Source organism: Pseudopipra pipra, chromosome 8 (assembly GCF_036250125.1).
Source record: "Pseudopipra pipra isolate bDixPip1 chromosome 8, bDixPip1.hap1, whole genome shotgun sequence".
Classification (NCBI taxonomy): Eukaryota; Metazoa; Chordata; class Aves; order Passeriformes; family Pipridae; genus Pseudopipra; species Pseudopipra pipra.
Window position 1 is genome coordinate 15,067,477 of NC_087556.1, and position 20,258 is coordinate 15,087,734.

Sequence of the window (20,258 nt, forward strand, 5' to 3'; positions counted from 1 at the left end):
ATTTAAAAAGCCACCAGTGCAGTAATGAAAAATATCCCCATCCTTCATCTAAAGGCATGTGTCAGGACAAAATAGCAGAGAAAATTTACAGGACCCTCGTCCTGTCAATCCTCATATCAATCCTTATATCAATCATTGCAAAACATTTCAGTTGCAGCATTATTCTTTTCTGATGCCCGTAGGAAACAAAATAAAACTGCGGCTGGCTGACAGGACTCAGTCATTTATCCACAGTGATCTGCAGCACAGATGTGAACAGCTCAGATGACTTAGAGCTCCAGAAAGGCACTGTAATTTCGGGAGTTCCATAACCTATAAGTAATACAAATGGAGAGGATAGAAGGAAACAGACAAATTAGAAACAAATTGGTCCAGAAATAAATTTATTTTGTGTATCAACTGACTGTGGTAGCAGCCAGCCCTTTGCTGCAGTTTGCAGAGCACTGAAATTTGCTTTGTGGATGATGTAATGAGGTCCAAGACAAGTCTAAGTAAGTTGTAGCTTCAGTAGAAGTCAAAAGCAGGTGCTAGTGTAGCTCCATTAAGTTAATGACATTAGCCTTTTCAGAGAATGTGGCCTTGTGATCTTCATTCTTAATGAAAAAAAAAAAGGATCTTTCACAACGCTTATATGCTGCTGTATTGAAACAAGGAAATTTTGCATTTCAAAGTGCTTCAAAACTGCATCGAGTTGTCGTCATCAAGCAATCTAATGCAAATACCCACTGTTGTACAATCTCAGCTGTAATCGGCTATATACTGGATATTCAGATCAGAAACAAGCTGTGAGAACTGCTTTTTTCCCCATGCCCTGATATTGGTTCTAAGGTGCATATCTCTAAGCAGTCTGTTCTGTCCCACTTTTATTTTGTTAAATGATGTGGTTTCCCAGAATAACTTGCTTAAGTTGGAGGGAATGTTCCACTTTCTTTGCCAGTTTAGCAGCCTCTGCAAACAATGTAGAAATCAAGTGTGATTTCAGTCCTCACAATGTTCCCCTTCTTTCTTTTTGATGTGAAATTTTCTTTACCAACTGCCAGTCAATTGCACCTTTTTGCACAATTCCAGGTCCTGAATTGGTAAAATTTACAATAGATTGCTGCATCTGCTTGTATCTGAACAACTTGTATAAGCTAAAAATGTAAAAATAAGCACAAACTGAAATTAAAAATTGCTGCAAAAATAACTATAGCAGGCTGCAGGGCTGTCTCATCATGGAATAGGTCACCGTGACAGTGTCTGAAGCACAGTCCTGAATCTAACTCACATTTCAGGTTCTCATTCTTAGCCTTCTCATGGGAGGTGCCAGGAAACTGCTGCTTTGTTCAGAGTGCTATGGCTTTGTGATGTGGTTTAGTTTTTTTCATCTAAACATGCACAAGAGTCTACCAGCTCACCAGATTCCAGAAAGGAAACAAAAATTAAAGCAAAAGTTTCCTTACCCTGTTTCTCTACACAATTTGTAGCAAGACCAGCAATCCAACTAAAAATTACTTCCCAAATTCAGTCTATAGACTTCAGAAGTCAAGGTTGGAAAATGAGCTATATTTAGACAGGCATATGAATACAGGACTATCTGAAGTTTACAGGCTCTAAGGTATATTATTGCAGCAATTGATTTCCATGCAGTGAACCCCTGGCCAAAAGTTGCATCCAGAGTAAAAGTGAGTAAGACAGACAGACATATATACACTGGAGAGCAGCCTATGTCTGGCTACAGAGGGTGCTGGGCTGGTTTGCAGCAGTGATTTGCCCAGTGACAGGAAAAGGAGTAATGGTCATAAACTAAAACACAAGACGTTCCACCTCAAGATGAGGAAGAACTTCTTTACATTGAGTGTGGCAGAGCACTGGAATGGCTGCCCAGAGAGGTGTTGGATTCTATCTCTCTGGAGACATTCAAAACCCACCTGGATGTGTTCCTGTCCTGCTCGGAGTGACCCTGCCTTGGCAGAGGAGTTGGATTGGATGATCTCCAGAGGTCCTTTCCAACCCTAGCTAATCTGTGATTCTGTGAACCTCAGCACTGGAAAAAGGCTTGATCGTCAGTTTCTATCCAAAGTTATTGCTAATGGCATTTTTATGTTCTGTCTATTTTCATCACCTAACAAATATTTTGAAAATTACCAAATTAGCTTGCACAGAAAAGTAATAAATAGCATAATTTAAAACTTGTATCTCTCAGATGAAAGTAGATGTGTAATAGCTGCTTAGCTGCTGCACTTCAAAGCTGAAAACTACTTCTCTTTGCTAACAATTGATGTTCTTTAAAAGGGTGAATTATCTAAATAGTTTGTGCTTTATTTAACAGAAATTTCCAATAAACCTCATTCCTTCACTTTGAGTTATGTCACTTCATGCCATGTGACATGAAGGCATTGATGTAAGTTTGACAGGCAGTGCCAATGCTGACATGTCAGTTTGAGAATTTGTGACAAGCTCTATACTACAGATCTTTTTAAAACAACTATGGATTGCCAAGGAAAAGTAGTCTTTAAAATGTGTAATAACACTGATGCATCTTTAGATTGAAAACAATTTACTCAATTCAATAGTTAGATTGATTTAATGTTCAGGCTGACACTTAATACAATAAAAGAAAAGAAATTTATATTGAAAATTCCCAACTAGCTCAAGTTACAATATATTATATAGCAAAGGAAAATGAGATGTGTTAATGTAATGTTTTGGGGGTTTTTTAAACTGTCATTAAAGAATACTGTTAGCATTTAATAATTTGAAATAATCTGTCTCAAATTTTAAGTCCCTACACAGAAAAAAAAAGGCCTCAGCTGAACAGAGAAAGAATTGCTTATGAAAAATCTCAGCCAGCAAAGAATACAATATGGCAAGGGGAATGTCTTTCACTAGAAGTGCTAATTGATCTAAATCATGCTCCTTTTTTTATTTTCTGGGTTGGAGGATGTGTTGATTTGGTAATATCATTTTTGCACAGATCAGGTCCTGCCCTAAAATTTCTTTGTAATCTCTTTACTTCATTTGAAGAATACTTAGGTCAGTCATGTGTGAACTTTCAAGCATCTGTTTTATCTTCAAATTTCCTAATTCTGTACTGGAAGAAAAATAGATTGAATGCCTAAGGGCTAATCAAAGTAGTGAATCATAATCATTTTTCAAGACACAAAATGAGCTTATTAGAGGAGGAAAAAAAGGGAAAAAAAAGAATTAACTCTTTATGATCATCAGAAAAATTGTTTCATATGTTAAAAATACATTAATATTGTGGAACACCAGAAAACTGTCTCACTTAGCATTTACCAAAATGTACCAGAATTCAAATAGTTCAATCCTTCTTCAATAGTTAGCCATCTCAAAAATCAAATCCTGAAAACAGGCTGATGAGTGAAATGAGAAGATCTTTTGCAGGTGGAGACACTGTATCTATAGAACCCTAGCTAGCTGAACTTCCATTCTGTAATGTTTTCCCTGTAAAAGCTTTCTTCTTTCAGGATATGTGAAAGGAGCCTGATTTTGGCCCTGTTTTCATTAGAGAGATGGAAGGGTGTCACAGGCATCAGTTAGAATTGATAGCACTAATTTCAATAGAAGAAATAGAAAAGCTACCATGAATTTCCCGTTCTCAGCTGCTGTGCATTTTCCCGATAATGCCGTGCTTCGGGCTACTAGAGCACTCCACAGCAGTTTACACTGTTGCTACCTAATATATTATTAGCCAGGGAATGTTTGATTTAGATTATTGCAGCAAGTACTACCTACAAAGTAATCACAAAGGCATAGTCCAAGTAGAAGGATGCCTTCTGTTGCTTGTTCTGAAATTAATCATGCATTAATTTCAACTGAGACAGCAGCTACTGTTCATATATAATTACACACAAATGTTTGGTTTAGTGCTGCCCACCATTCCAACAGCCAGGAGAACCTCCAAATTCTTGGAATCTCGAAAAGTGCCTCCTGCAAAGAAAGCTACATTTGCCTCTATTCAGTGTGAACGTATATCAGTTTGTTGCTTTTTACATCCATTCTTAGTAGATTTAAAAGGGCCTGGAAAAAAGCACAATGTAGAGAGGCAAATGTATCTGAAAGCCAGATCTCTGCCTCCTGTCTGTTTCAAAGGCAACTCCTGGCTAAAAAAGGTCAGTAACACAGCTTTACCAAAGCCATGCTTGCAGACTATTAGATGTTTAGAAGATGTTAGATGTGGAATGTCAGTCTTTTGAAGCAGATGGCTGCATGCCATACAAATGTTGAAGGCACTCAGGACTTGGAGATCATTTTTGCTGGAGTTCACGTTTTTCTGTTTGTCGTCTCTCGTGCTGTAGATGAACTTTGAATTCTTAGTCAGTGCATTTGGAGTAGAGGCCAATAAAAGTTTTGCAGCTGAAAAGGGATAAACTTAAACATGAATGTCACCTATTTGACAGAACTTGATTGGCAACAAATGGGCTGGGGTTACATTTAATAAAACCTCATAGTAAAGCCTCACCTTGAGTTTCCACCCAGAAACCTGAGAAAAGTAAACTAAATTGAACGACTTAACCTGCTCAGTCAGTTTGAGCACAAATCAATTGGCTTAAAAAGCGCTAGTTTACTGAAGGAAAAAAAGAAGACCACAACAGAAAAACAAGGTAACATATTAAGGGCATATACCTATTGCTTGTAGTATAACTTCAGCCATTTTTCCAGTCCTCTCCTCTGCTGGATCTGACCAGCTGATTGCCTCACTCACAGCAGAGCCTGACTGCCTGTCCCACTGCCCCCTCTAAATAAGCACTGCAGTGCTATTGCTTGTAGTTTCCCTTATTTCACCTTTTAGGTCAGAACATATATGGCAGGGGGAAGTAACAAGTCTCTTTGTATACAGCATGCTCTTAAGCAGTTTCTTCTCTAAATCCACGGAATATTAGTAATTTCTGCTTCATGGGATATTCTATACAAAGTCACTTTCTTTCCTCTTCTTGCAGATGACTTTTGCCCTCTGATGCTGGAAACTATAGCATTGTATTATGGTGATCTCTCACCCTGAGTACTCCTAAGCATAGTTAATTAGTCCAGACTTTAATACCCAGTTTGAAATGGCTCTCCATGATATGTCTCTTGATAAATTAGAGCAAACCTTCTCTCCATCATAGTATATAAATGCATGCAGAATAAAGGTGGCTCAGACCTGACCAAGAGCTCTTTTGGTCATTCATTGCCTTTTTTCCACAGGGGATACTATCAGCAGCAAGCTTCTCCTCTTGAGTCACCTCCTCTGGTGGACTGCCAGGCTTACAGAGAAAGAGCATCACTGTTTCTTTTGTTTTGCCTCATAGCTCCATCACTGACAGTTTTACAGCCCCCTGCCAGGAGTCACACATCCTGCACAGGCACCATTGTACTTAAAAGGGCCCAGTAATACAATTTGATAGGATGGGTCCCTAACCTGTGGCTCTCCAGACCTTTCTATATAAACTAACTCAGTGGCTCACAAGTTTCACCTGACAACCATTACACTCATGGTCTTTGTTCTCTTTTCAACAGAGGGAGGTATCATGCAATACATGGCAGGTGTATTGTATTAACAGAGTGATGAAAGAAGTAACTGCAATAGAAAATATTAAAAATATGAAGTACAGTTAGGCTCAGATAATTTTACTCAGTGAAAAAACACTAACTTCAAGAAATAAATTTCTCTAGATTATCAGTAATAGGCAAGACACAATCATCTGCTTGGTGTTTAACCTCCTGGTGACCATGTTGGTAGGACCTGCTGGTGTATCTCTGACCCTTTCACAGATATGTTTTTAAGCACCTCAAAATAAATGGCAGACAATTGTTAATGAGACAGTGGCCACTCTATTTGCACTGGACAGGTTTCTATTTTTCCTTTATCAGGTCTTTAAATGCTTGTGATGAATGCCCATGCTCTGTCGAGGACATGACTGAGAACAGTCACAGCCCTGTTCTGGGGGGTGTCCTGCGGGCAGGGGGTTGCTGCCAAATGTGGCTGATGTGCCCGGTACCAGGGCTGCTGTGCGAGCCCTGAGAAGCGGACTGGAACAAGTAAGGCCCCAGCAATGCCCAGTTTGGTCCCTGCACCTGTTCGAACTGGCTGTGCCGGTCAGGGTACTGCAGAGGCGAGGGGCCAGCGCTGGGGAGGGGGCCCGGGGGCGGCTGCAGCGCAGGGACGGCCTGGCTGCCGGCACAGGCTGGCTGCCTGCACAGCCTGGCTGCGGCACCTGCCCCAGCCCATCTCCAGCCCATCTCCAGTCTCCCCGTGACCGACCGGGGCTGGCAGCGCCCCAGGGCCCACCGCCGGACTCCGGCCGGGGCAGCGGGGTCTCTGCCTGGCTCCCAGCATGTCCGGGGCGGAGGTGCTGGACACCCAGGGACCTGCAGGCGCTGTGGAATGCACGGGGGATGTCCCCTCTCTTAAAGAAATCGAGCAGCTCCTGAACACCGGGCGGCCCTCTTGCAACCACGTTGATGAAGTATGGCCTAATCTCTTTCTAGGAGACCTGTAAGTACAGCTTTATGGACACACCTCTGCCATACCTTCTGTCTGTTAGTATGCCTCATGGGTGCGGCTTTAGACAGCTCATAGCTTTCCTAATTGCTGTCATTTACGCTGCAGACAGCACGATTTCCGAGATAAAATTATGTCTCAGCTGGTACTTGCTTCTAGGTTAGCCCTTAGAGGCAATGCACAGCCTGATGCTCCAGCTTGGGAAATGCAGTCTCACAGTGCTACTCCTGATCTGTGAATGTCACTGCACCCATTTGATTTGTTTGCCTTTGTCTTTTCCTTAGAGTAACAGCTCACAACAGATTTATTTTGTGGAAGATGGGCGTGACCCATGTTTTAAATGCTGCCCATGGCACAGCCTACAGCCACGGAGGCCAGGACTATTATGGAGCAACCATTCATTATTATGGTGTACCAGCCCATGACCTGCCAAGCTTTGATATAAGCCAGTTCTTTTTCTCCGCAGCACAATTTATCCACAAAGCCTTGAACACTCCAGGAGGTATGAAATTATTGTTGGTCATATTTTTATGCAAGTTGGCAGCCTCTTATAACAGATCAGCTCCACAAGCTCAGTGGTGGACGAGTCACTACATGGCGTCCTGCTAGCTGCTGGTTACCTGCACGGTGGGTGGCAGGAGGAGGGAGTGCTGTGTACCTGGACATAGCTCTGACTAGGTCCCAAAAAGCTTATGTGAGAAAAGAAATGAACAGTGCAGGAGAGAGACTGGGATGGAGAGAGGAAGAGAGGGGAGGAGAGGAGAATATCTGGAAGGAAAGGCTCATTCAAAAAAAGGAGAATCAAAAACATGCATTTAAAATGAACACCCTCTTTTGAGATCCTTTTATAGCAACTGTACTTATAAGAACAAATGAATAAAGAAACAAAAGTCCTAATTTCTACAGTCACCAACTGTATGAGGAGGCTCAGATATTGCAGATGAGGTTCTTGTTTGAACATGGCCTGCAGGGCTGTGTCCCCAAGGAGAAGAATTACCTTTACCCAAGGAGATTTATAGTGAATTGCACAAGAAACTGAGCTTCTTGGCAGTGGTACAATATAATACTAATTAACCTGTTTTACATAAAAGATCATTTCTTAGCACGAGTAAACTGGCATTAATGGAGCTGTCTCTATATCACAAGTTTTGCCTTCAAAATACAATTACAGTTGCATCAAATTGCCTTATTATGCAATGGTACTAGCCAGTCATTTTTCTTTTGTTAGTGCCATCCACTCAGGCCAAATTTTAACATTCTTCTTCACCTAAGTAAGCCCTTTGAAACCAATTGGTCTGATTTTCCTCTTTCTCACAACAGAACAACTTCATTACTTCAACAGGGTTTTTTTCTGTGATTTGCCATTGTTTCTGACATCAGGTGGGGATCTCATGGCACTTCTTACACAAGTGAGTGTAACAATGGCAAATTAGAGTTAATTGTTAGCAGTTCATATGATTTATCAGAAAGGTAAGAAATACATCATGTTTGCAGTGTTCCTATGAATAAGCTGGAGAAAGCAGAAGGGCTTTGCCTTCCCTTTAAATTAAACTTTGTCCACTGTACTGCTTCTCTTCCATGGTTATAATTTTTTAATTATTTTTTTTTTACCAGCTAAAATATTGGTACATTGTGCAGTTGGAGTAAGCAGGTCAGCTTCCCTAGTCCTGGCATATCTCATGATAAATCACCACCTCCCATTAGTTGAAGCCATCAGAACAGTGAAGGAGCATCGATGGATTTCACCCAATCGTGGCTTTCTGAAACACCTGCGAAATTTGGATGTTCAGCTACGGCAAAAGAAGAACTGCTGACTGGGAAAACCTGTTTGCATTCACTTTACTGAGTTTCAGCCTTCACAGTCATTGTGCATACACAACTTCCTATGATCAGTGCATGTTACAAAAATGAAGAAAATTATGCATCAAAGTAAAAGGTCAAGAGACCTGTAAATGGATTAATTTTGATAGTTCAGTTCCTCCAAGACCAGCTCAGCCAACATCAGCACTGTAAGCACTGTGTGTTGTGGAGCTGCCGTGCCTACAGTGGCACTACCATATAAATCCACTAAAGTGGTTAAGATGGACCGAGTTTGTTCCTGGTTTGTGCTAATGCCAGAGGAAAGTTCAGTAATTGCATCTAGCTGTAAAGGATGTTTGAGTCCCCTTTATTCGGGAGGGTAACATAATCATCTTGGTCAGTTTGGTTACAGTTCTCATATGCATGTTCTCATAAGAAAAGCTCTTTGTGTTTCAGGCCTGGTTATGTGGCAAGGGCAGTTTCTTAAGAGCCCAGGGACTCCTACAGAAACATTCCTCTTTCACAGGTCTGCTAAATATTACAGTGCTATAGAAAGCTGTGACAGCCAGAAGACCCACACCAGCAGAATAAACGTCTGTGAAGCTCTCTGCAGTTTGGGTCAGCAAAACCACAAATCTTTTCTTGTTAAATACATTTTCAGCAAGATAATGTATATCATGTAGTATATTGAGGACATTAAAAAATGTCAGGTCTCTGAAGTATTTTGTAAGCTTAAACTCATCAGTTCGTTCTCACTCCAAATTATTCCAGATCAGTTCTGTGTCAGTGGCTTTGAATCATCCATGGTTTAATATCAGGTAGAAGCTTAACTTACATCAGTGGCTTGGCTTTAATTGATACAAATTAGTTTTAAGCTGTTTTGAGCATGTCACTTTTCCTATCACCAGTTAATCGGTACTTACACCAATGTGATTTTTAATATAGCAACTGCATTTGAAATTCATGCTACCACTCTGACTGAAAATTAGCTTGTTACCTTGTGGTGAACCATGAAGTGATAATCAAATTTGGTTTTGCCCTTTGCTACTGGTTTGATTTATTGATTAGTAGACCTTATAAAGATTCTCTGCTAGATTAAGTAAATACCTTTCTGCTTGTTTGTTTGCATTTGAAGCATCAGTTCTGATAATTTTCCTCTCTGCTGGAAGAGAGGTTATTAGAAGACTAAAATAGTGGTAACTTGTGAGTTGAACCTCTTCCTTCCCAGATCCCCATATTCTCCTTAATTCTTGGAGATGTTATGACATGAATGCTGATTCTGCCTAGCATTTATGGAGAAATCTGTCCCTATTTTGCTGTACACAAGTGCTTTGCAAAATAAGCATATTTAAGATTCTTTCAGACATCAATTTCACTGTTCAGATTTTCCTAAACCTTGCCAAAGAGCTCCACTGATGAGAGAAAGATAAGACATTGCCATGTAAAAAGATCAAATAGGAAATCACATTTAAAACCCAACAGCGGTGGGACAACTTTTATAACTCACAAAGAAGCAAGGTGGAGGAGGAGGAGCTGGGTTTGCTTTGAAGTTCTCCATTAAAATTAATAGGGATTTATATGACTTAATATTTCATTATAATTTATACTTCATTCACATTACAGTAGCTTTTAATCTGGAAACCTTTTGAAGACTTGGCATTGAAAAATCTGAAACTCATGTGAGTGAAATAATGCATTTTAGTGGCTTTAGGCTGGGCAAAATTAGACACATGTGAGCAAGATTAATGGAATCTCCCCATCAGGATAATGCTTTGCATGCCCCTGAACATCTGTCCTACAAAGCCACAGCTGTGAAAGCTGCTCCTGTTGTAAATTAGTACCTGCTCTTGAAGATACTGCTTATCCTGGGAGAGTATTGTTTTAGCAGGGGTAGAGGAGAGATGAGTACAGAGCAAAGCTGAGTCAGTAGGGCATCCAAGCCACCAATGACATGGTAGTGATCTTGTAAGCAAAACTTACCTCAGTGGAGAGAATGAACTAGTGCTCTTTTCAAGGGCACTAGCAAATCACAGAAGTGTTTTTAATCTGTGGAGTCAGCGTTGCCTACATTTACCATCTGTCTGCATTGCCCCCTTCCTTATATACAGATTAACTTTGACTCCAGCTTTGTTCAGGAAAAAAGATTCCAGTCAACATAAGCAAAAGCAGAAGAGTTAGCACATCACAGCAAACAATGCTTTCTGTTTTAAGAAGTTACATGACTAAGAGGAAAAGGGACCTCCTCACCTGTTACTTACAGTACCCAAAATTCAAGCCATACTGGGATATGACATTAGCACTTCATTTCTTTCTACTATCAGCATGAAAACTTGTATTTTGCGTGTTGGTTTGGCAAGTTAGACTAAGGAACCAAAACAAAGGAAAAATACTTCCTTGCCAGTGGCACTTCGTTCAGAAAAATGCACGTTTGTTAAGAGTGTCTACACAACCCAGGAGAATAAAGGCACTGAAATTTAACTTCTAACTGAGGGAGAATTCCATTTTGAAAGATGTTTAAATACCTAAAGGTAAATTAGGTACCTGCTGAGCTGGCCAAAGCACCTAGGCTCATGCAGCAGTGCCTGTATACCCTCCCAGGAGCTTGCAGGAATTGTCAGTCCTGGTGGTCCTTCCTGACCAGGAGCTAATTACCTTCTATCTCCTCTGAAGCTACAGGTGCACAGACCTTCCTGCCCCAGACTTTGTGGGACAGAAATCCATTCAGGTTACAAAATACTTAGAAAATCCATCCAGATCAGGAAGCTCATGAGCTGCAGCTAGATGGAACCTGGGAGAGATTAGAAAGCAGTAGAATTCATACTTGTGTGTTCTTACTTTCTATAGGCATCCACTTTGCTTACATCCAGTCAGGCACAGGATAGTGGGTAAGGCCCAGGACAGTGGCTCTCATGATCTTTATTTTGAACTTACCCTTAAGATGTGCTATCCCCTCTTTCCTGGTAGCTTATTATTAGAACTGGGTCACATGAGGCATTTGGGACTGTGTCTCAGTTGCATTGACCGACATTTCTTTCCCAGGGAAAGCTCTATGCTGGCAGGAACAGCAATACAGCTCATGTGGGGAGGGGAGTAGCATTTTTTTTGCATAAGATTCAGTTAATGCAGAGTTTTCGTTTTTCTGGCTGTTGCCCATTGCATGAGGGATGTGGCGCTGAGCTAATCCAGGGAGGCGTCAAGGCGCGTGCCGTATTTAGAGTCAGCCACCTGCTTGGAACATCAAGCAGCAGCAAAGAGCCTGCTTCAGCACAAAACTGCCCTGTGGGTCCTGCAGCAGCGCCGTCCAGCAGGCCCTCCTCTGCCTAAATCTGCGTGTGGCCTCCGAAGGGGTCAGCACCTGAAGACAGTCAGACCCTGTCAGCCTGGGAATGCTCTGAGGCTGGCACTCCCTCTGCCCAGGAACTGCCAGATATTTTGGACAGCTGCAAGGTGGAAGTAAATCACGTGGGTGAAGAGTGGCCTAATCTCTACATAGGCAATATGTAAGTGTTATTTGAGGCTGAGCTGTTCTGAAGGGCTGGGAAATACAGTACTCGTTAACATATGCTGTCCAACTTTATTTAGTTAGCATTGGTAAACTTCATTGCCTTAAAATAGACTTAAGATTAGCATAGAAGAAAGAAAAAGGATGAGTCATTAAAGAAAGAACCCACTGAACAGAAAATTAATTAAAAAGAGAACTAGACTCTATTGCTTTGCATTATTTTATAAATGCTGCAGCATTTACCATACAAAGCACAGGACAGACTCATGATCCTGAGCAGCCTTAAAATTGAACAGTGATTGGTTTTACCTTTTTTGTTTTAATTTAACTAGAACGGAAATTTTCACATTCAAAAGTATTCTGATTTTGGCTGTTTATATGACAACTTGATTTGCAGTTGAAATTTCTAACAAAAAACAATATGGATGTTCTGAATGACAGCAGATTCCACTGTTTGTTTTTCAAAGCTGTATAGATGGATATTTCACTCATGCAGTCATCTGCACTCAACGTGCCTAGTGCCCAATGTTATGCCAAAACAAGTTTTTTTCACCACTACCAGGTTGCAAACTTGTTGACATATCTGGAAATTAAAATTACAATAATTCCTACATGAGAGAAGCAGGAGGAACTAACAATTCTTTGGCTAATTGCCCATTGATTACAGATAAATGTGGGCATTCTTTTAGCTGTGAAAAAGCAGAGCCAAAAAAATGAGCTAGGTGATGGGGAAATAATTTTCATTTACAAAACTTGGTTTTACAAATTACAACCTGCTTCCCAATCTCACTGCACTTCTAATGAGGAGTGTGACACCCTGCAGGTGGGCCCAGCAACAGGGGCCATGAGTGTGGAAAGGCAGAAGCCAACACAACAACATGCAGTGCTTCACTGAACTTCTGCCTTGGCAGTGAGAATGGGGAACCAACCTCAGCTTTTCCAGTTAAACCTTGTAACTGTACTTGGAAATTAAAGTTTTACTTATTAGAACCATTTGGATTTGTACAATTGAGCCCAATAGGTAGTAAAAGTAAAGATTTAATACAAAAATCACTGAAATTGGTGGGGAATAAAATGTAAAACAGTGTATGTGTAGTAAAGAAAATATGAACTTTGAGAACATTCAGCTAACAGGAATAAAAACGTAAACAGGTTTGTTTGCTAATGCAACAGCTGATCGCTAATATCAGTTTAAATACAAATTACAGACTGCAAATAGTGAAACTGGATCAAGTGCTACAGACAGAATTTTCTTCATTTTGCCAACATCAATAAGACAAATATGAACAACTCCTGAGAATAAGGTTTCATGGGATCTTCATGAGATAGAAATGGGGAATAGAGTATTAAATTAATCATTAAGTATTTGCATTTAGGGCCCAACCCAACACTCAGTGAAGTCAATAAGCAGTGTATGTTTCTATCGCTGAGCAAACCCATGCCAGCATCAGGACTCCTGTCAGAGCTAAAGTAACCCAAACAGTACCATATATTGTCACTTCTTGTTTCTGTGGAACCAGTTGTATGCAGTTTCTGAGCAACTACTTGGAAGTCAATCTAGAATTAATGCTGTATTTAATAAGAAATATTTCTCCTTATGTGTTTATCAGACATCTGATGATCAGTGTCTTTAAACAAGTTAAATCTATCTCGTAAAATAAAGTGGGGAAGGCTGATTTTATATGATGACCATCCTGGAAGACTTTGAAGTTGTCAACAAACTGATTATTAAATATTTGTCTGGCTATTAGCCATTGTTTATATGCAAGGCCAAGGCCAAGACTCTCTGGGTTTAAAGGTAAAATGTTTTTTGAAATACTACATAATAAGTGGCTGAGGGCACAATATGTAAAATATTCTGCAGAAATCAAACCTCATGCTGATCTTAAGCAGGCAGGTTTGTTTACTGGAGTTTAGCCAGATTGACAAGGCTAATATCGTTTCATCAAAGAAACATCATACAGGGTGAGGCAAAATGGTTACAGGATGGGCTAAAACCTTGTGTATTCTTTCAACATACGTATTTCAAGTTTAATGATAGGAGGACCTGAGCTACCTCCTGAAGTGCATTTTTGTAAGGTGTTTAGGCCAGCAATCCCCAATGCTTTTGTAGTCAACTGGAGCCTGTAAAACTTGTTGAATTTATTTATTTGCAGAAGTGAAATAACTTGGAATTCTGCATTTCCAGATATGTTTGAGTATATTCAGAAATCACAACTGTTTACCATTCTTTCACTGCCTTACTTTTTCTTATAAATGTCAAAGGGGGAAAAATGTCTCAAAGTTTGGTGGGCACTGCTCTCTACAGACAGGAATACACTACAAGGCAACAAGATACCTTGAGCTACTTTTTGTAATGAGCTTTCATACATGATCCTCCTTAGTTCCACAACCCATAACAAGGAAGACCTGAAAAGGCTTGGTGACACCCACACACTGAGTGCAGCACATTTTTGCATGGAGAATCAAATGAGACCCAACTTTCCATGGCCAGGAAATGCATTATTATGGAATACCTGCAGAGGACACGATTGACTTCCACCTTGTTGCACATTTCTGTACCACCTCTGAGTGCATTCACGAGGGCAAATGGCAAGGCCCTGTCCTGCTGGTAAACCACTGCTCCTACTCAGCACTTCCATTAAGCAATCACAAATTAGCAGCATTAACTAAACCTCCCTCAACCACTTGTGTGAGCCTAATTATCTACCTACAGACATTGTCTCCACTGGCAAGTGGGAGAACAGCAGGATCCTGAAAGATTAGGAGTGACCAGCAAAACCCTACCCACATCAGTGGCAAGGATCATACACGGTCTACTGCTAATCCATCAGAGCGTATCTTCTGTAGCCATAGGGGAAAAAAAACAATTATAAAAGGGAATGATGCTGTATTTTAGTGTCTGGGGAGAAAGTTCTGAGTTCTCAGTCAGAAATCACCGACTTTTTTAGTTTTTCTGTATTGATTCATCAGAATACACAATACAAAAATAGTTACTTTCTGGTTTGAGGAACAGCCAAAAGCTGCAAAGAGCTATTGCAGAGACATGCCAATTGGCCATTTACAATGCCTAATGCCATGTGTTTCCCTCTATTTCTGAACTCAGGTCTCTAGTAACAAAAAGTGGTTCTTGATTTATGAAAGGGATGTATGTAATACCCTGGAGGCTACTTTATCTCATCTCCTGTAAATTGGATCTCTTGGAGATGAGATAAGATGAGATGAGATGTGAGTGAGGCAGAAGAAATGCAATCTGTGACCATGGCACTATTCCTTGCAGCTGGAACAGCACTACATGTATTCATTGCTGTTTGTAAGGGAAAAATCTTTATTTGTTGTATTCTTAGAAAAGCAGATCCGCTTCTTTTCTGCTGGCTGGCCTTATGATACTCTGTCACTTTCCTCTAGGCAATGCTATCCAAAGAGTTGTTCAGTAGTGAGCAAATTCATCAAGCTGCAGGATTTACATATTGAACTAAGATACAGTATACACCTGTGTCAACTAAACTCTTACATGATTAAAAAACAAAGTGACAAGGAGAAATGTCAGACAATCTGAGTATGACATAAAGATGTAAGGAACATGACCCAAAGTTTGGCATCAAATCTATCTTACCTGTTTAGGTGTAGAAGGTTTCTGAATTTTGTATGCTCCAGTCATTCCTCGATCATTTGGTTAAATGAAGGCAACAAATGTGTTAGACACTCCTCTAGGATACATTCCTAATTTGTTGTCCATTCTGCTCGTTCAAACTCTTCAAACTCAATTCCAAGAGAAAATAGGCCCCTGTTTAAAATTAAAGCTCTTAAGTATGTTCCTGGACATAAAAAGATGCAAATATGTTTTGCTAGATTGGGATCAGGGGAAAAAATTGTCCAAACCATACAAGAAGTCATCCAGATGGGAGACAGAGACAGAGATTTTCACCTTGGTGACAATAGATGCTGAATGGCTGGGGACTTCCGTAAGGTACCTTCCTCCTGCCGTGCTCTCTGCCCAGCTCTGTCTTAGCTTTATGGACCTGAAAATTACTGCAAATGTAATAAATTTGCAGCCATTAATTAGCCTTTTTTTTCATGCTTGGAGTTCCCACCAAAATTCTTTTTACTCAAACGTTGCTGTGTCTCTACCACTAACAAACACAGAAAGACACAAGTTCTTTAATTTTACAGGAATATTTAATAAAAGAACTGCTCTTTCAGCCTTACTCTGCTGGCTTAGAAGACAGGTTTCTCCCAGTAACCTGTTTTCTGTCAATGTCTCGCAAAGGAAAGGGGACTGTAAAGATAAAAACAGTTTTGAAATGACTACCCAAATTGGCAAGCTAAGCTAGACCACCCTGGGGTAGTTCTCATCTTAGAGCAGGTCTTGGAAAACAAACTGTAGTTTTAGACTGAAGTCCTAATCATGCAGAGGTAAAATACCTGAGAAAGTTGCTGGTGGCAATTCAGCATCTCAACAGAACTCCATAGCATTTGCCCGGAGTTCGTTTGTCATGTGTGCATTTCCACAGAATATAATACAGTGCAACATCACAGCACCAATGCTGGGGCCAAACTAATCCTTGTGGAAACCCTCACCTAAAACCAGTGGTGCAACCCAGAGCTGAATTTGCCCTCCTATTTCTGAAAAGAGAAGTCTGCCAAGGACATCATGGCCTATGAGGCACAAATTGCTGGCAGGCTCTCAAGTGCCAAAATAGAACCGGCATTGCCAGCCGCGCACATCCTGTGCTTTGCAGGCAAGACACAGACAAGAAAAGCAATCAAGTTGTCTGGTGGAAAAAGCGGCTTCCCAGGATCTCTCTGACCACGGTGTAATTGTGATCAATCCACATTGGCAAGTATCATCTTTCCACGTGTGTTCCGCCTAGTGCAGGCTGCCTGTGTGAGCAGCTCAGGCAGGCTGATGCATGCTTGTTATTGCCGGCATAAATATCTCTGCCTTGTGTTATTGTGGCACAAAGCAGCTGGACCATTTGAAAATCATTTAAAAAGCACTATAAAATTAGGGCTCCAGTGCTCTTATTTTATGACTTTCACAAGCAGCCGTTGCCTGGAGAGAAATTATCCTCTTTATTTTCCAGGCTAAAGGTTCTTTTAACATTCATCAAAATCAAAGTGCACCCTTGATAACACATCGAGCTGTTACTTATCTAGTACAGACTCTTTACCTTCTGCATAATATCACATTTGAGATCTCAGTTCTTCATATACAACTCATTTCATTGTGTCTGCTGTTGTTTTCACCAAGTGAATTTGCATAGTTTCTAGAGAGGTTGGATGATGCCCTGAAACACATTCTTTTCATAATTTCCCTTTTTTTTTTTTAATTTTATTTTTAGAATAATAGCCTGGAGTGCTTTTGTTACTGATCCTTCTATAAAAATGGTCAATTACCTCTTTGGCAATGGATTTGCACAGACCAATTAAGGACCGTAAGTGAAAGCTTATCAAGGACAGAAATAGCACTTATGTGCATAACCTGATGGACTCACCTTTCTGCATTCGAAAAAATCTCTTTCCCATATATAAAAAAAAGGCTTTGATAATTTTTTTTTCTATTCTTGTTTTTACAGACAGCTGCTTTACCAAACTCAGGAAAACGGTGAGTGAACCAAAGCAGCATGAAAAAAATGCAAACAGTACAAAGGGAAAGCCATTCTTTTTAGAAATAAAAAAGAAGCACAGCTGCATCAACCATACTTACAGCTCAAATCTGAAGGGCTTAGGAAGAAACACTGCATGAAATCCTCAACCACAAAGGTGACAAGTGGGGAATGCCCTGCACATGCTCTGTGCTGCAGCTCAAGAAAAACACTGTGTGTCTCTGTGTTGTTTAACCTGCCTTAGGTTTCTGTAAGGGACAGGTCACCTTATTATCCAGACATCAAATACACACTGGAGATAAGCATTTACAAAGTCATAACCTTAGCTCTGTTCTCATGGTTCCCTCTTTGGCCAAGATTTTTGTCTTTATGTTCTCTAGGGGTAGCAGGCTCATTCCTGTGCCAAAGAGCAGCATGCTTTCAGATCCCTGCAGGGGGGGTTGGTTGTTGCTAATAGATCCCGCTGTGAAGGCATGTGTAGCCACATAGAGCATCTGTACAGTCAAGATGCATCATCCTGCATGGAGGAGGAGATGTAACCAGCCAGAAGGCAGGCTATGTGTGTGCAAAGAGAGCTTTGCCACCATGCCAGCACCTCTGAGAGCAGAGGGAGTCTGAAGTTTTTATGGCAGATTTTGCCTGTCATCACCCAGTTTGTGACCCATCAACAGAATGGTTAAGCTAGCAGAGGAATGAGATGAAGTTATTTGGTAATCACTATTGTTCATGACCCTGGAAAGGCAGAAAATGGGACAGCCATGACAGACATCTTCACGGATAAAGGAAGTGGGACAGACATTTAGTAAGTCAGGATAAGAAAGCACCTCAGCTCTATGGTACATTTTTCTGCTTCGATAGTCAGTAATCACCTTCCTGTGCCTGACAGTCTCAGAAATAAAAAGAAGAACCCAAATAAGCATTTCAGATCAGATTTGATCTTCTGGGTTAAGACTGACCCACTCAATCTCAGCCCTTACTTGTGGCAAAGTGAAAAGTGGCAGAAGAGTAGAGGTCAGTGTAGCCCTCTCAAGACCTGATCCAGCACAACTGTGATTAAGTCACCTGTGCAGGAACTTCCTCCCTTCTGAGCTGACCTGCACATGTGTTTGTTCCCTCTGAGGTATATACACCTTGCTCAATAGAACAAAAATTAAAAACTCAGGGATAAATCCCTCACCCAATAGAATAGAAATAGAAAATCCCTTCTACCCAGAGATTTCAAATTTCTGGACAGCCCTGAATTTGCCTTTGTTTGGGGGATAAACTGCCTGTGGTGAACAGTTTCTCACTCTTGGTCTTCACTAAAAAAGATAGCAAATTGACACTTGCAGTTAATGCTTCAGTGCTGAAAGTGGAGGATTTTCCTTTCAAGCACTGAAGGGGAACAGATGTCTATAGAGTGTTGTTTCTGCTGTACACACATATCTACTAACACCTCAGTGTGTAAAGGCTTGCTCACCTCATGTCCAGAGCAGGATTAAGCATTCCCTGGAGCTGCTTTGACCTAGGCGATCAGTGGCTGGAAGGCTGGCAAAAGGACCCAGGTTGTGGGATGTGGTGGACAAGGCAGATTCAAAGTCATTTGTGCTCAGTTAAACCTATTAATTTCCAGGAAGGCTTAATCTACTTCTGAATAGCAAGTGCGATCCTATAACTCTGAGGTGGGCAGCCAAAGGGCAAAAGAAAGTTCCTGGATGCTGACAGTGTTCTTGTGGTGTTGCCAGCAGCTGCAGAGCTTCCATCATTTTCTTTCCTCACAAAATGAAACTGATTCTGCTACTAGCTGCAGAACCAAGCTGGGACCAAAGTCATTTTACCAAAAGAAGCAATACAAGAAAGAATACCTTAAAAAGACAAGTAGGATCAGAATCTGGAAGGGAAAGGTGTGAGGGCACTGGGGTCTGTGTTCGCATCGGCTCATGGGGTAAGGGTGTTCCTTCCCAGGTGATGGGCACCCATATCATCAATTCTTTTTCCTTGTCGTCATAACTGTTGAAACTTGCTTCAAACATTTTTCTTTTGCTCCTTAACTCTTGATTCCTTGTCATCCTCCTCCATGGTGCCACTGTGAAATGGCAATTGGTTCACAGTGACAAATGTATTCCCAGCCTGGGGGACAGATTCTGTATGTTTGGTGCCCATGTTATAGAATGCAGTATTTAGTAATGGGTACTGTGCACACTGCATTCATAAGACAGGTGGGAAAGGCACCAAGGCAGGTTAGACCTGAAGGTCTGGATAGTTATTGTCTCCATCAGCCGAGAGCAGAGCCTAAGGAAAGACAGCATAAGAAACAGGACAGCTGCTTATCTTCCAGCTTTTGGCTTTCAATAGATTGGCTACTTCCTAAACCTCTTGATACTTTTAATTACTACTGACTGGATGGCAGGGCTAGTCCTAGTACAAAACTCCCTGGTTGCCCCAACAAGCACCTGGCCTCCATCAGCTCCAGGGAGGTTAACTTGGACTGTGGGGAAAGAAAGAAAAGGAGGGGGGAAGGCTGGCTGAGGAGAAAGGGTGCCTGGGTGAGGAGCAGGCTGGGTGAGTGAGGAGCAAGCTGGGTGGGTGGGGAGCAGGCTGGTGCTAGAGGAGGCTCTGGGGAGGCTGCTACCACGGTGCAGCACAGCTGTTGTGGCCATGAGGTTCATCCCCTCATCAGACAAACTGCAAATGCCTCTTTGTGAAGAAGGGGAAGGTGAAGGAGTCACAGGAACCACTGCACTGACTCTGGAGCAGGAATGCCTCGAAGCCTCCAGGCAGTCTGGTTGTACTGTCCAAACCAATTTCCATTCTTGTAGAGGGTTTATTTACTTTTAAGAAAAGTATTTGAAGCAGCCAGGGAGAGAGCATGAACAGCAGA

General features: G+C 41.2%; 1 protein-coding gene and 1 long non-coding RNA gene across 6 annotated transcripts in view; one reads left to right on the forward strand and one right to left on the reverse strand.

Annotated features, from left to right (window-relative positions):
- Positions 1-366: 366 nt before the first annotated feature.
- Positions 367-20,100, reverse strand: LOC135417940 (uncharacterized). 2 transcript variants are annotated; one of them, XR_010432279.1, is made up of 2 exons: positions 18,858-20,100; positions 367-593 (listed from the first exon to the last, which is right to left on the reverse strand). It is a non-coding gene; the product is annotated as an uncharacterized LOC135417940 (long non-coding RNA). The 2 variants fall into 2 exon arrangements; XR_010432278.1 differs by lacking the exon at positions 367-593 and adding an exon at positions 14,255-15,576.
- The window catches only part of LOC135417932 (dual specificity protein phosphatase 13B-like), a 28,222-nt gene continuing 14,142 nt past the window's right edge, over positions 6,179-20,258 (forward strand). Inside the window, exons 1-3 of one of the 4 annotated variants that reach the window (XM_064662645.1) lie at positions 16,527-16,629; positions 17,135-17,227; positions 17,369-17,397. Coding sequence is in view for 1 of the 4 variants with exons in the window: in XM_064662642.1 (XP_064518712.1) it covers positions 6,321-6,481; positions 17,369-17,397 (190 nt within the window). In the remaining 3 variants the exon portion in view is untranslated. Of the gene's footprint in view, positions 6,482-8,397; positions 11,788-16,526; positions 16,634-17,134; positions 17,228-17,368; positions 17,398-20,258 lie in introns of those variants that run through there. The other 3 variants (XM_064662642.1, XM_064662646.1, XM_064662644.1) reach the window with 3 other exon arrangements.